Raw genomic sequence first — 14,868 nt, 5'->3', positions numbered from 1 at the left:
AATGGAGATAATGATTGATTCCTTGACATGGACTTAATAAGCACTTTACAAGGCTATTCTAAGAAGAAATATTAAAGTTAAGTTCTTACCATTTATGAGTCTCCATCAATGAGTTCTCCTCTGCCTCTTGGTCAACTTTAGCTAAAAGATGCAGGAAAGGAAACATGTGTGATAAAAAATAGCCATATAATGCCAATCAAAATGTGATTCAAATAATGTGAACTATATTTTCATTCATCATTAATTCAATTTCTACCCAGATGTTTATTTTCAAATATTAAATCCATATGTAATTTTCATAGTTATTAGCATATTGAATGTATTGAATCAGTTAAAATTTTACATTCTGAGTGATTTCTTCTTTTAGTAACTTGAGTCATATTAATTCTCACTGAGATAAAACACTAGCAAATTTCATATTTGCACTGAACTTCCTGTTAAGAATTTAAATTCCAATAGTTTGTTGAAAGTAATAACTTGAGCAATAGTACAAAAACCAAGTTAAGAACTAGATAGAGGGGGGCAGAGAGAGACAGGCTGGGAGTATGGATCGAACTGTCAATGCCCATGTTCAGAGATGAAGCAATTACAGAAGCCAGATCTTCAACCTTCTGCATACCACAATGACCCTGGGTCCATACTCCCAGGGGGATAAAAAATAGGAAAGTTATCAGGGGATGGGATACGGAGATCTGGTGGTGGGAACTGTGTGGAGTTGTACCCCTCTTATCCTATGGTTTTGTTAATGTCTCCTTTTTTAAATAAATAAAAAATATAAAAAAGAACTAGATAGAAATTTTAAGTGACTCTCTTCAATACAGCTCTCTACAACAGACAAATCAGTTGACCCAGAGATAATATTTACAAAGGTGAAAGAAAAGTATTAACATTTTCAATTAGAAGAAAGTTAGGAAGTGATACTACTATACCTATTTGCTATTTTTTTTGTCTAAAAAACTATAAATGATCAAATTTGGCAATGAGTCAAATCATTATTTTTAATTTACTTAAAGTAATATAGATATTCTATACTCATAATAAAATATATTTGGCATTGACCATTAGATTTCTTTACCTGTAAGCATTCTAGAAATTTACATATTTTACATGTGCACACATGTTATGATATGAAAGCTACTAAGTGACTGATACAATAGACAATACAGTCGTTCCTTAAAAGTTTTAGCTTTTTATTTTTTCAGATTTCAGAATGCAGCTGTAATATATACTAAGTTGATTTCATAATTCACTGTTGATTAGTAACACCCTTTTGAAAATCACTGAGCTGCAGAACATCTTTTTAACTGAGATTAGAGAGAGAATTGGTTGTCTTTTTAAATCATCTCCTTGTATCATATTTGTAGCCATTTGGAGAAATAAAAAGATAAAAAGCGAAACTGGTAAGAGAGCATGAGAACTCGGTATCAAGTCAAATCCATGGTCACTGAAGAAGGGGAACTGTTAAAGAAATTCCGTCACTATTTAAATACACTGTTTAATAATATCTGTTGTAGAGTCCTGAAGCAATTCTAGAAACAGTTTATTTAAAGAAATATATAATAAAGAATCACAATGGAAACCATTATCAGGAAAGACATCCCAATTGAACTAATGTGTCTTTTTTTTAAATTTTGTAAAATGTGGAAATTTTGACAGAGACTTGAGGAAAGTATCAGGACAACTATAGGAGAATAAAACAAACAATTCATGAAATTTAAAACATACTAGAATGGGATGCCAGAGATCTGTGTTCTATTTTTGATTCTGTCAATGAAATTAGCTGTATAATTCTTAGAGAAATTAAAGAAATATGTTAACATATACAAAATATTTAATACTTCTAAAGGAATAGCAGAGACTAAAAAGAAGACCTTTGAAACAGCTGGATTTCAAATTTTAGTAACTCTAAAGGAGACATAATACTTATCTATATTTAACTTATTATATGAAATAGTATTATCTATTTCAAAATTAAACAATCCAAGAAATAAAATTGAGAGGCTGAGCAGTGGTATACGTTAAGCACACCTACTACTATGCACAGCAGGGAGGAAGCTTCACAAGAAGCAAAATGTTGCAGGTCTCTCTCACCTCTGATGGTCTTCTCCTTCCCCCTCTATTTACCCTCACCCCCAGACCCAATTTTCCCTTTATCCAGTAAATAAATAAGTTTATACATATGTATGAAATGAAATTATATAGTTGCTTTTTTCTTAAGTTTAAGTGGCTTAAAAGAAAGTGCTTTTCACTATTTAAGAGACTCCTTTGGGTGTATACTATAACAGCTTCACATTACTGCATGAGAAATTTTGACTGAAAGAATAATCCAATAGGGCAGAGGAATGACCCACCCTACTAGGGAAAGAGAGAGGCAGACTGGGAGTATGGACCGACCAGTCAACGCCCATGTTCAGCGGGGAAGCAATTACAGAAGCCAGACCTTCTACCTTCTGCAACCCACAATGACCCTGGGTCCATGCTCCCAGAGGGATAGAGAATGGGAAAGCTATCAGGGGAGGGGGTGGGAAATGGAGATTGGGTGGTGGGAATTGTATGGAATTGTACCCCTCCTACCCTATGGTTTTGTTAATTAATCCTTTCTTAAATAAAAAATAAAAAAATATAAAAAAAAGAAAATAGCACAAAATATATCCCCTTTTCAAATATATTAGCTATGTTACAATCATAAAACTAAACAGAAAAAGGAAATTATATATATTTTTTAATTTTTAAATTTATTTTCTCTTTTGTTGCCCCTGTTTTTTATTGTTGTAGTTATTACTGATGTCATTATTGTTGGATAGGATAGAAAGAAATGGAGAGAGGAGGGGAAGACAGAGGGGAGAAAAAGATAGACACATGCAGACCTGCTTCACCGCCTTGAAGTGCCTCCCTTGCAGGTGGTGAACCAGGGGCTTGAATCAGGATCCTTACGCTGGTCATTGCACTTTGTGACACCTGCACTTAACTCGCTGCGCTACTGCCCTACTCCCAGAGAGGCGGAGAGAAAGACAGACACCTGCAGACCTGCTTCACCGCCTGTAAAGCAACTCCCCTGAAGGTGGGGAGCCAGGGGCTTGAACCAGGATCCTTATGCTGGTCCTTGTGCTTTGTACCACCTGCTCTTAACCCGATGCGCTACTGACTGTCTCCACGTTTACATTCTATCAATAATCCTTAATATGATAAACTATACAAGATCAACTAGGAAAGAAGTGTAAAATAATTCAGTTTTCTACTGTGAGAGTCAATGATACATTCTAACACACCAAAAAAGAGAGTGTCTTCTAGTCATTAAACAATTATAGGATAGCTTTTTAAAGCATTAAATTGACAAGCAAAAGGACTGGCTTATAGTATATTAACTTGCATTTTTCAGGTTCCATGTATCACAGCCTCTGAGGAAGCCCTGGCCAGATTTCAGAAGAGACATTATTTCATCTTATTTTGATGTATTAGGAATAAAATGCTTTGTGTTGCTGTTAGATGATTATAGTGTCTCATCTTTCTATGATAGGTGTGCCTGCATTTCTATAACTCTTAATGAATGCCAATGCAGGGAATTTGTAACAAAATCTTAAAATTTATTTGAAACAAAAATCTTAAAATTTATTAAAAAGGACCATTGGCCAATGGGAGGAGGTACTGCTGGTGGTGGTAAGGAGATAAATTTTTCAAATTGTACCACAAAGAAGCAAGGAGGAAGAGGTCAATTTCTCAAGTCATTTCCCAATTATTCCCCTCACTACTGTCTTTTTCCTCTTATATAGTCTCTGTCACCTTCATATATTAACTGGACTCCCATATTTTCAGTAGTTATATGCTAAAAGCCCATCCCATAAAGCCAGGTGTTACTTTTCAGCATAGGATATGCAGATAGCATCAAACTAGAGTTCCTTTGGATGCAAATTAAAGTTCCTTTATAAAGACAAGTATTTATAAGTCAAACTAGAAATTGTTTAACACAAATAAATGCAAACTAAAGTTCCTTTATTAACAATAATTGACAGTAATAGATGTAATTCAGAGTTCCTTTCTTAGTAATAACAGATGAAACTAGAATTAATTAACAATGATTTCTAATCTCTTGAAGGGGGAACTCTAAATATAAGGGGGTAAATTTAGAAATTATGGTCAAGAAATACCATATATATAGTCAATAATAAAAAAAATCAAGAAATAACCCTAAAATAAGTTTAGTTTCTTTTTATTTTTATTTTGTGTGTAGTTGTTATCACAATTGGAGAATTCCCCATGGCTATAATATAAGCATTTAGTACCTATTCACTATTCTATCATTAAAGAAAAATAAATTTTGTAGGCAGAGTGGCAAATATAAAGCAGAAGATATCATTTTTTCTTGTAGATGTTTGAATACATTACTGAAATTCAAAGCATAAGTATTTTTTAAAGTTTGCGATTTTTCTCTGTGAATCCCAATTTATTCCATACATGCTCATATCTCAATGTTTGAGATGTAGTGCCAACAATATATTGAGTTTAAATATACTAAAATCAGAGTATCAATTAGAAGAATCAGAATCTGACTGAGTTTGGAGTATGGCACCAAAGTAAGAAAGCAGAAGTATACTAGAGTTTGCAGTGAGTACCTCCCTAATACTTCCTCTCCACTTTTCCAAGCTTTGGGTCCATGATTGCTCAACAATTTGTTTGGCTTTGTATGTTAACTCTCTTTTCAGTCACCAGGTTCCAGGTGTCATCAGGATGCCAGCCAGACTTCCCTGGATTGAAGACACCACCAATGTGTCCTGGAGCTCAGCTTCCCCAGAGACCCATCCTACTAGGGAAAGAGAGAGGCAGACTGGGAGTATGGACCGACCAGTCAACGCCCATGTTCAGCGAGGAAGCAATTACAGAAGCCAGACCTTCTACCTTCTGCAACCCTCAATGACCCTGGGTCCATGCTCCCAGAGGGATAGAGAATGGGAAAGCTATCGGGGGAGGGTGTGGGATATGGAGATTGGGCAGTGGGAATTGTGTGGAGTTGTACCCCTCCTACCCTATGGTTTTGTTAATTAATCCTTTCTTAAATAAAAAAAGAAAAAAAAAAAAGAAGAATCAGAATCAAGTTTGTAAAATAAAGCAATCAATTTTCTGCAGACGCTAGAAGGAAAATATAATACAGTTTGAGAAGGCAGATATTTATCAATATAAATACATTTTATTTAAGAAAAAATCAGGACTAGGGGTAGAACAGTGGCACACCCAGTGGCATGCACATGCTACTATGCAAGAGGGCTGGGGTTCAAGCCCCCAGTGCCCACTTCAGGGCACTCTCTTGCATGCGCTCTCTCTCTCTCTCTCTCTCTCTCTCTCTCTCTCTCCCCTCCTTCCCTCTCAACCTATGTTTGTCTAAAATAAAACATGAAAGAAAAAAAAAAAGTCTGCTGATACTTTTGTGTAGGCACAGAACTCCAGTGATAACTCTAGTGGCAATTAGATAGAGAGCGGTCTGAGGAAATAGCAAATAATTATGCAAAAAACTTTCATGCCAGTTGCTCTGAGTTCTTGAACTGAGCAGTAACCTAGCATCTCTCTCTCTTTCTCCCTCCCTCTACACACACACACACACACACACACACACACACACACAAACACAGAAGAGAGAGAGAGATGGAATATGCTTAAGTATCCACCAACAGTGGGTGGTTAAAGAGCCTACAGGATATATACCTACTGGATTACTACAGTATTGTGAGAAAAAGAATAAAAATGATGAAGGAAAAACAAAAATGAATGGAAATTGAGGTGACTGTTCTGCATGAAAATAAGTAGTGAAAGACAGTTTACTAGATGGTTTCACTAATTGTATGTAAGTATCTAAGGCAAATGAACTTGCAAAAAACAAACAACAACAAAAAAAATTAACTCTTAGACTTGAAAGCTATGGCTGTTAAACAGAAGGAAAGATAAAGGTATGTGGGCTAGAGGAATAGGTTCTTCCTATTTCTTCCTTCCTTTCTCCTCCTCCTCCTCCTCTTCCTCCTCCTCCTCCTCTTCTTCTTCTCCCTCTTTTTTTCTTTTGGTTTGTTCTTATTATTTTGTAACCAGGGTTACCATGGGGATTTGTTGCCTAGACAAGAACTCTACCACTCCTAGTGGTCATTTTTCCTCATTTTTCTTTCCTGTTTACTTATTTATTTAATAAAAAGGAAACATTGACAAAACCATAGGAAAAGAGGGGTACAGCTTTGCACAATCCCCACCACCAAAACTCTGTATCCCATCTCCTCCCCTTATAACTTTCCTATTCTTTAACCCTCTGGGAGCACGGAAGGTATGGCTTCTGTAATTGCTTCCCCACTGAACATGGGCATTGAGAGTTCGATCCATACTCCCAGCCTGCCTCTCTCTTTCCTTGTGGGGTGGGGCTGTGGGGAATATGAGCTCCAGGACACATTGGTGGGGTTGTCTGTCCAGGGAAGTCTGGTCGGCATCTGGAATTTGGTGGGTGAAAAGAGAGTTAACATACAAAGCCAAACAAATTGTTGACCAATCATGTACCTAAATCCTGGAATGGTGCAGATGAAGAGTTGTGGGGTCCTCCATTTTGTAGATAGCTAGTAGGCATAATTTAGTTATATTCCAAAGGGCCTGTGGCTATGCTATTTTTTTTTTCCTGAGCCTAAAATCTGATGTGCAAGTGGATCCAAGTTATTGTCTGGGGAGATGATGTTGTGGCTGGAAAAAGGACCAGAAAGCTGGATCAGGGAAGAGAATAGCTCCCTAATATGGGAAGGGGGTATACATTTTTAATAGGTTAATAGTACAGACTAACTGTTCCCACCACCACAGATCTATGTCCCTATGCCTACCATGCTACAAATGAACTTAAAATCTACCCTTCCCCCCTCCGAGTCTTTTACTTTCATGCACTACTCCAAATCTAGCCCAAGGTCTGCTTTGTATTCCCTTTCTGTTCTTCTTTACCAACTTGTGTTTTCTTTTTCATTTTTCTTTTGATAGAAGGCGAGGCAGAGAGAAAAGACACCAGCAGCACTGCGCTATAGCTCATGAAGCTTTCCTACTACAGGTCAGGATCTGAGACCTGAACCTGGATCCTAGCACTGATAATATGTGCTCTCAGCTTGGTGCACCACCACCCAGCTGACAGTGGTATCTTTTGATAGTAAGATAATAATAGCATTTTAGTCATAAGTATAATGAGTTTTCAAACATGGAGATGTGAAACCATGCCACTGTATGTCTACAGTATTTCAAATTAAAGATAAATCAATAAAAATGAAGGCAAGGTAAAACAAAACAAAATGCTTCTTCATACTGACAATCTATAGAATATAAGTGACACAGTTTAGTGAACCTGAAAATATAGACTAGAGAAGCTAATCAATTAATTGCTGCACAAATCAACAACTTACATAGTGATAAGAATTCCCTTTGCTGCTTAAATTTCAAGTGTAAAGATCTGTAATTTGAGGCAGTAAGTCTTTGCTTATAACCATGTAATAAGAGAAGCACTGCACCTTTTAGAGGGCAGCCTTTTTGCATTTGGTTGTTTATTTTTACTTATATAGTATTTTAGGATTTGGGCCTGAGACTACAGGTTCAATTCTACTAAAGAAACTACTGGCATGAAGGTCTTATGCCACTAAACATGCAGCAGAGGCTAAAAATAGTGTCTCGATTCTGTTTCAGGGCCCTGGCACTCAGCTATGCCTTCTCCAATAACATTAATATTTCTTCCTCCAAATCTCTATCTCCACAAATATTTTCTGTTGGTTGCTGTCCTACTAAGTTACTATTTTGACCCAGTGATTAGTGTCTGTAGTCACTTGTCTGGCTCCAGACTCTTTTGCAATGTTAAACATTTCTGCTGAATTTGTTCCAAATGACTCTGAGTAAGCAAAGGCACGGAATTGAACGCCCTTTCTGATCTTGAGCTTTCATGAGGGAATACCACATATTCCCAGGTAATTGGAGACAGAATTGCATTTGAGTAATATCAGATGGAAAACAACCTAGAACACTTTCATCTGCTTGTCTAGGCTCTAAATCTTTTTGCTATTTTTTCTTATTTAAAGTGTTAACTAGTTTTTGTTTATAATCAGCTATGAATGAGCATTTTAGTTGCTTTTAAGTGCAGCCAGTATGAGTTATTTTTTTTTTTAACAGATGCAGTGCCTTTCTTCTGAGTCATTTAAAGTTGTCATTTAATTGCAGATATACTGCTTCAGTTTTAAGATTTTTGGGACACTGCTTCTTTTGACGATGAACTGAAAGTCAAGTAAGTTTAGGTTTATACATGTCCAACAGGGAATGAATAAATGTCAAAAGGTCTTTCCTTGGACAGAATAAAAAATTCATTCTTTATGGTACAGATGTCTTTAATTTTTTTTTAGATTTTATTTATTCAATTTGGAAAGATATAGAAAATTGAGAAGGAAGGGGGAGATAAAGAAGGAAAGAGAGACACTTGCAGCACTGCAGCACTGATCATGCAGCTTTCCCCTTGCTGGTGGGAACCAGGAGATGCGCCACTGCCTGGACCTCATATGTCTTTAAGATAATATAATAAGTGCTGTACAATACAAAAGAGAGTAAGAAAAGCACTATACCTATAGAGTATATGATTACACTTGGACTCAGTAATAATTGCCAGTCAACTTTTACTTAAAACTAAGGGTTATTTCAACTTTATGCCATATAAACATGGAACATAACATAGGTCTTTGCTATAAAACCCTCATAAACACAAGCATAACAATGAATAGTGCACGCTTCAAGAATATGCTATACATGGCTTCTGACCAAACCTAAAATGTAAGAAAGCCATGCTCTACTTTAATGATGACTCTTTAGTCACGATCAGGCCACCCCATCAGCTGGGGCCCTAGTTGGGTAGTCCTGGGATTCGCACACAAATACAATATGCCTAGACCTCAGATAGATCCCTCTCTCCATTATCATGGTCATCTCCATCAGGAACAACATAATGGACCACTTTGGGGGCCCCCATAGGAACTTGCCCTAAATGTGGATCAACAATGTTAGAGAATATTTCATTCTCTATCTACTACCTGAAGATGGATCCTGAAATTGGTGCAATTCGGAATGTTCCTACTGATGACCAAAGAATGAGAGTTTGGATCTATAGGGATACATCCTGAGTTTACATAGGCTCCTATGCTGAATATGGGCCCCAGATAAAATCGATGGTGCTTAAAGTCAATAAAATTTATACAATTTTCCCATATTTGGGAGCTACTCACTTCTCTGATCCAGCTTTCTAGCCCTTTTTCCAGCCATAACATCATCTCAATAACTTACCCAAGACAATAACTTGGGTCAAACTGCTTATCAGATTTCAGATTCAGCCATAAATTAGTAAAGTCATGGGCCTTTTGGAATATATCTAAAATAGACCTACTAGCTATTTCCAAACGGAGATCCCAAGTATTCATCTGCAATATTTCAGCCTTTAGGTTCACGATTAATCAACAATTTGTATGACTTTATATGTTAACTCTTTTACAGCCACCAGGTTCCAGATGCTATCATGATGCCAACCTGACTTCCCTGGATAGACGACCCAACCAATGTGTCCTGGAGCCCTGCTTTCCTAGATCCCTGTCCTACTAGGGAAAGAGGGAGACAGACAGGGAGTATGGATCAACCTGTCAACGCCCATGTTCAGCAGAGAAGCAATTACAGAACCCAGATATGCACCCCATAATGACCCTGTTCTATATTCCCATGGGGTTAAAGAAAAGAAAGCTATCAGGGGAGGGGCTGGGATATGGAGCTCTGGTGGTGGGAATTGTACCTCTCCTATGGACTTGTCAGTGTTTCCATCTTATAAATAAATTAATTTAAAAAAAAGAAAGTCATGCTTCAGACCTCCAGTCTGATATATTTTTATTTGTAATTAATGGTAGGTTATAAGATTGTAAGATTACCGTGTATATAGCTCCATTCAAAACCTACCAAAGTTCTGTATCTCTACTTTCCTACCTCCCCTAGATAGCCAAAAATATTTTCACAAGCCTTAGAAACAGTTTGTTTGCTTCTGGGTTTTTTTTTCCAAGTTCATTGAGATTCCACATATTTTAAGTCAAGCGGAAAAGACACAGAAAAGCATGATGCATACATGCATTTCATATTGTATAGAAAACACAGTGTAAAACAGCATTTGTTTTCCAAAGGAAAAATTATTCCTATCTAAATATATATATATATATATATTTATATATATATATATAAATTATATATAAATATATATATTATATATATATATATTTTTCCCCCCTTTGGCTAGATCCTCAGGAGACAAACTGCTAGGTCATAGGGTACATCCATTTATAATGTTCTGAGAAATTTCAAGACTCTTTTCCACAAGGGTTGGACCAATTTACATTCCCACAAGGACTGAAGACATATTACTTTTTCCTGTATCCTCTCCAGGATTTGTTGTTTCTGTCCTCTCTAATGCATAACATTCTCACAGGTATATAGTGGTATCTTTTAAAAAAAATTTTAATGAATTAATTAATTAATTTTTTTTTTGTCCTTGTTTTATTGTTGTAGTTATTATTGATGTCATTGTTGTTGGATAGGACAGAGAGAAATAGTGAGAGGAGGGGAAAACAGAGAGGGGGAGAGAAAGATAGACACCTGCAGACCTGCTTCACCACCTGTTAAGCCACTCCCCTGCAGGTAGGGAGCTGGGGGCTCGAACTGGGATCCTTCCACTTGTCCTTGCATTTTGCGCCACGTGCGCTTAACCTGCTGTGCTACTGCCTGCCTCTCTATAGTGGTATCTTATTGTTGTCTTTATTTGCATTTCCCTGATTAATAGTAAATTTGAGTGCTTTCTCATGTGTCTGCTGGCCCTCTGGATTTCTTAGTGACATTTCTGTCCATGTCCTCAACCCATTTTCTAATAGGATTGTTTGTTTTTTGTTGCTATGTTTACTGAGTTCAAAGATAAAAAATATGAGTCAGTCTTCAAGGAGCCAGAAAAAATACAAATAAATGGAGATACTCCATGTGGTTGGATTAGAAGAATTAGCATCATCAATATAACCATACTACTCAGAGTCATAATTAGATTTAATGCCATCTCCATTAATGTGTCACCAAATTTTTTTAAAGGAATGGAACAAAAGTTACAAACATGAATCAGGAACTAGAAAATACCTAGGATTGCCAAAACACTCTTGGTGGTGGAGGTGGAGTGGGTTGGGTCAGAGGAGAAAACTGGAGGTATCACACTGATCTCTTAACTATTCTACAGGGCTACTACAGTCAAAATGAATTAGTTCCAAAACCAAAAACACACACAAAGATAGGTTGAGTGAATTGAAAGTTCAGAAGTAAGCCCCACACCTATGAACAGATAACTATTTACAATGGGACCCAAAATATTAAATGGAGAGAGTTCCTTCAACAAATGGTACTGGGAACATGGGTTAAATATGCAAATGAATGGAATTGGACCATAAGATATCACCATGCACAAAACTCAACTCCAAATGGACCAAAACATGGACCTTAGACCATAAACTATCAAATACATAGAAGAAATTATTGGCAGAACACTTCATATCTTTGGAAATGTCTTTAGAGACTCTAGTCCAAAAGCAAAAAAAAAGTAAAAGAAGGATACTATATAAAACTGAAAAGCTTCTGTACATTAAAGGGTACCATTCACCCATACAATAAGACATCCTTCAGAGTAAGAGATTTGTATGAAATACTTCAAATAAAGGGCTAATAACTAAATTATCTATTTCTTATATTTTAAAGGACAGCAATGTTTTAGTCACTTATCAGGCCACCTGGGCCCTATTTAGGGAATCCTGGGATTCTCACATAAATATGATGGGACTAGACCTCTCTCCACCACCACCACTGGTCATCTCCATCAGGAACATCATAAATCCTTTTGTGGACCTCTATAGGACCTTGCCTCCAATTTAGAGCAGTAATGGTGGAAACTGTCCCACTCTGTGAAGGGAGGCTGGGTCAATATGTTCTACCACTCCACTTGAGGAAAACTGATCCTGAAATTAGTGCAGGCTAGAATGTTCCTAGCTATGACCATGGAAAGCGACCTCAGACTGACAGGGATACAGAGGTTATATGGACTTCTGTGCTAAATATGAATAGACAGATCGATGGGCTTTACAGTTAAAGGTATTTGTATATTTTTCCCATATTTGGGAGTGACTCTCTGGCCTGATCCAGCTTTCTAGTCCTACTGCCAACCTTGACACTATCTTTCTAAATAATACTTTTTAAAATATATATATTTATTTATTCCCTTTTTGTTGCCCTTGTTTTATTGTTGTAGTTATTATTGTTGTTTGTCTTCGTTGTTGGATAGAACAGAGAGAAATGGACAGAGGAGGGGAAGACAGAGAGGTGGAGAGAAAGATAGACACATGCAGACCTGCTTCACCACCTGTGAAACGACTCCCCTGCAGGTGGGGAGCCGAGGGCTCGAACCAGTATCTTTATGCTGATCCTTATGATTGTCCTCGCGCTTTGCACCACGTGCGCTTAACCCACTGAGCTACCACCCAACTCCCTCCTAGATAATACTTTTAGCCCAATTGCATGTCATCTGTGGGCAACAATTAATTAAGTCATGGGCCCCTTTGAATAAAATAGACTTTCTAGCTCCTTCCAACATTTAGACCCCAAATATCACCTGCTCTATTCCTACCTTTAGGCTCCTGATTATTTTTTATTTTATTTTTTCCCAGAGTGATCATGTTAACTTGTTGCCCTCTTCCTCCCTCAGGAACCTGTGTCAGTCAGGACCCTTGCGTCCTCTTCCACTTGGTATAACTTTGCTTTTTTTATATATAAATAATTTATTTCTTTATTGGGGATTTAATGTTTTACATTCAACAGTAAATACAATAGTTTGTACATGCATAACATTCCCCAGATTCCCATTTAACAGTACAACCCCGACTATGTCATTTATCATCCTTTATGGACCTGTATTCTCCCCACCCACCCACCCCAGAGTCTTTTACTTTGGTACAATACGCCAATTCCATTTCAGGTTCGACTTGTGTTTTCTTTTCTAATCTTGTTTTTCAACTTCGGCCTGAGAGTGAGATCATCCCATATTCATCCTTCTGTTTCTGACTTATTTCACTCAACATGATTTTTTCAAGGTTCATCCAAGATCGGCTGAAAACGGTAAAGTCACCATTTTTTACAGCTGAGTAGTATTCCATTGTGTATATATACCACAACTTGCTCAGCTACTCATCTGTTGTTGGACACCTGGGTTGCTTCCATGTTTTAGCTATTACAAATTGTGCTGCCAAGAACATATGTGTACACAGATCTTTTTGGATGGATGTGTTGGGTTCCTTAGGATATATCCCCAGGAGGAGAATTGCAGGGTCATAGGGTAGGTCCATTTCTAGCCTTCTGAGAGTTCTCCAGACTGTTCTCCACAGAGGTTGGACCAATTGACATTCCCACCAGCAGTGCAGGAGGGTTCCTTTGACCCCACACCCTCTCCAGCATTTGCTGCTGTTACCTTTTCTGATGTATGACATTCTCACAGGAGTGAAGTGATATCTCATTGTTGTCTTGATTTGCATTTCTCTGACAATCAGAGACTTGGAGCATTTTTTCATGTGTTTCTCGGCCTTTTGAATCTCTTCTGTGGTGAATATTCTGTCCAAGTCCTCCCCCCATTTTTGGATGAGGTTATTTGTTGTCTTGTTGTTGAGTCTGGCAAGCTCTTTATATGTTGGTTATTAAACTCTTATCTGATGTATGGCATGTAAAGATCTTCTCCCATTCTGTGAGGGGTCTCTTGGTTTGGGTAGTGGTTTCTTTTGCTGTGAAGAAGCTTTTTAATTTGATGTAGTCCAATAGGTTTATACTTGCCTTAGTCTTCCTTGTAATTGGATTCGTTTCATTGAAAATGTCTTTAAAATTTATGCGGAAAAAAGTTCTGCCAATATTTTCCTCTAAGTATCTGATAGTTTGTGGTCTAACATCCAAGTCCTTGATCCACTTGGAATTTACTTTTGTATTTGGTGAAATACAGTGATTCAGTTTCATTCTTCTGCATGTTTCAACCCATAGTTTCCAACACCATTTGTTGAAGAGACTCTGCTTTCCTCATGTAATAGTCTGGGCCCCTTTGTCAAAGATTAGATGTCCATACGTGTGGGGCCTCATTTCTGGGCTCTCAATTCTATTCCACTGGTAGGCTCCTGATTATTAAACAATTGGTTCTGCTTTATATCTTATTGCTTTTTAGCCACAAGTTGCAGATGCCAACCTGACTTCCTTGGGCTGTTGGCCTCACCAATGTGTCCTGGAACCCCACCTCTAGAGAGCCCTGCTCCACTAGGGAAAGACAGAAACAGGCTGGGAGTATGGACTGACCTCCCAATGCCCATGTCCAGCAGAGAAGCAACTACAGAAGCCAGACCCCCACCTTCTGCACCCCATGGGTCCATACTCCCAGATGAATAAAGACTAGGAACTCTTCCAGGGGAGGGAAGGGTATATCGAACTCTGGTGGTGGGAAACATTTATTAATGCATCCCTCTTATACCACAATCTTGTCGATCATTAGTAAAGCTCTAATAAAATTAAAATTAAAAAATGTGTTATATATTTTCATACAAAAGCAGGTCACAACCATAAGTCTCACAGGAAAATAACTTTTAAAGCATATAATTCAAAAGGATTAAGAATCATGTTGGTATAAGGCATAATTTGAAGATATGATAAGCAAAGAAAGTACACTGGTTATATAAGTACAAATTTATACTAAGCTACTAGGAAAATTACTTGCAAGTATAAATGGGTGAGGATAGGTTTAAGACATTCCAAAAATGT

General features: G+C 37.4%; 1 protein-coding gene across 1 annotated transcript in view; it reads right to left on the bottom strand.

The window, feature by feature from the left end:
* The window catches only part of FMN2 (formin 2), a 357,233-nt gene that overhangs the window by 61,780 nt on the left and 280,585 nt on the right, over positions 1-14,868 (bottom strand). Inside the window, exon 15 of the mRNA XM_060192033.1 lies at positions 90-141. Within this exon, the coding sequence (XP_060048016.1) occupies positions 90-141 (52 nt within the window). The remainder of the gene's footprint in view (positions 1-89; positions 142-14,868) is intronic.

This window comes from Erinaceus europaeus, chromosome 6 (genome assembly GCF_950295315.1).
Source record: "Erinaceus europaeus chromosome 6, mEriEur2.1, whole genome shotgun sequence".
Classification (NCBI taxonomy): domain Eukaryota; kingdom Metazoa; phylum Chordata; class Mammalia; order Eulipotyphla; family Erinaceidae; genus Erinaceus; species Erinaceus europaeus.
Note: the sequence above shows the minus strand (reverse complement) of the source record. Positions and strands in the feature narration are given on the sequence as shown.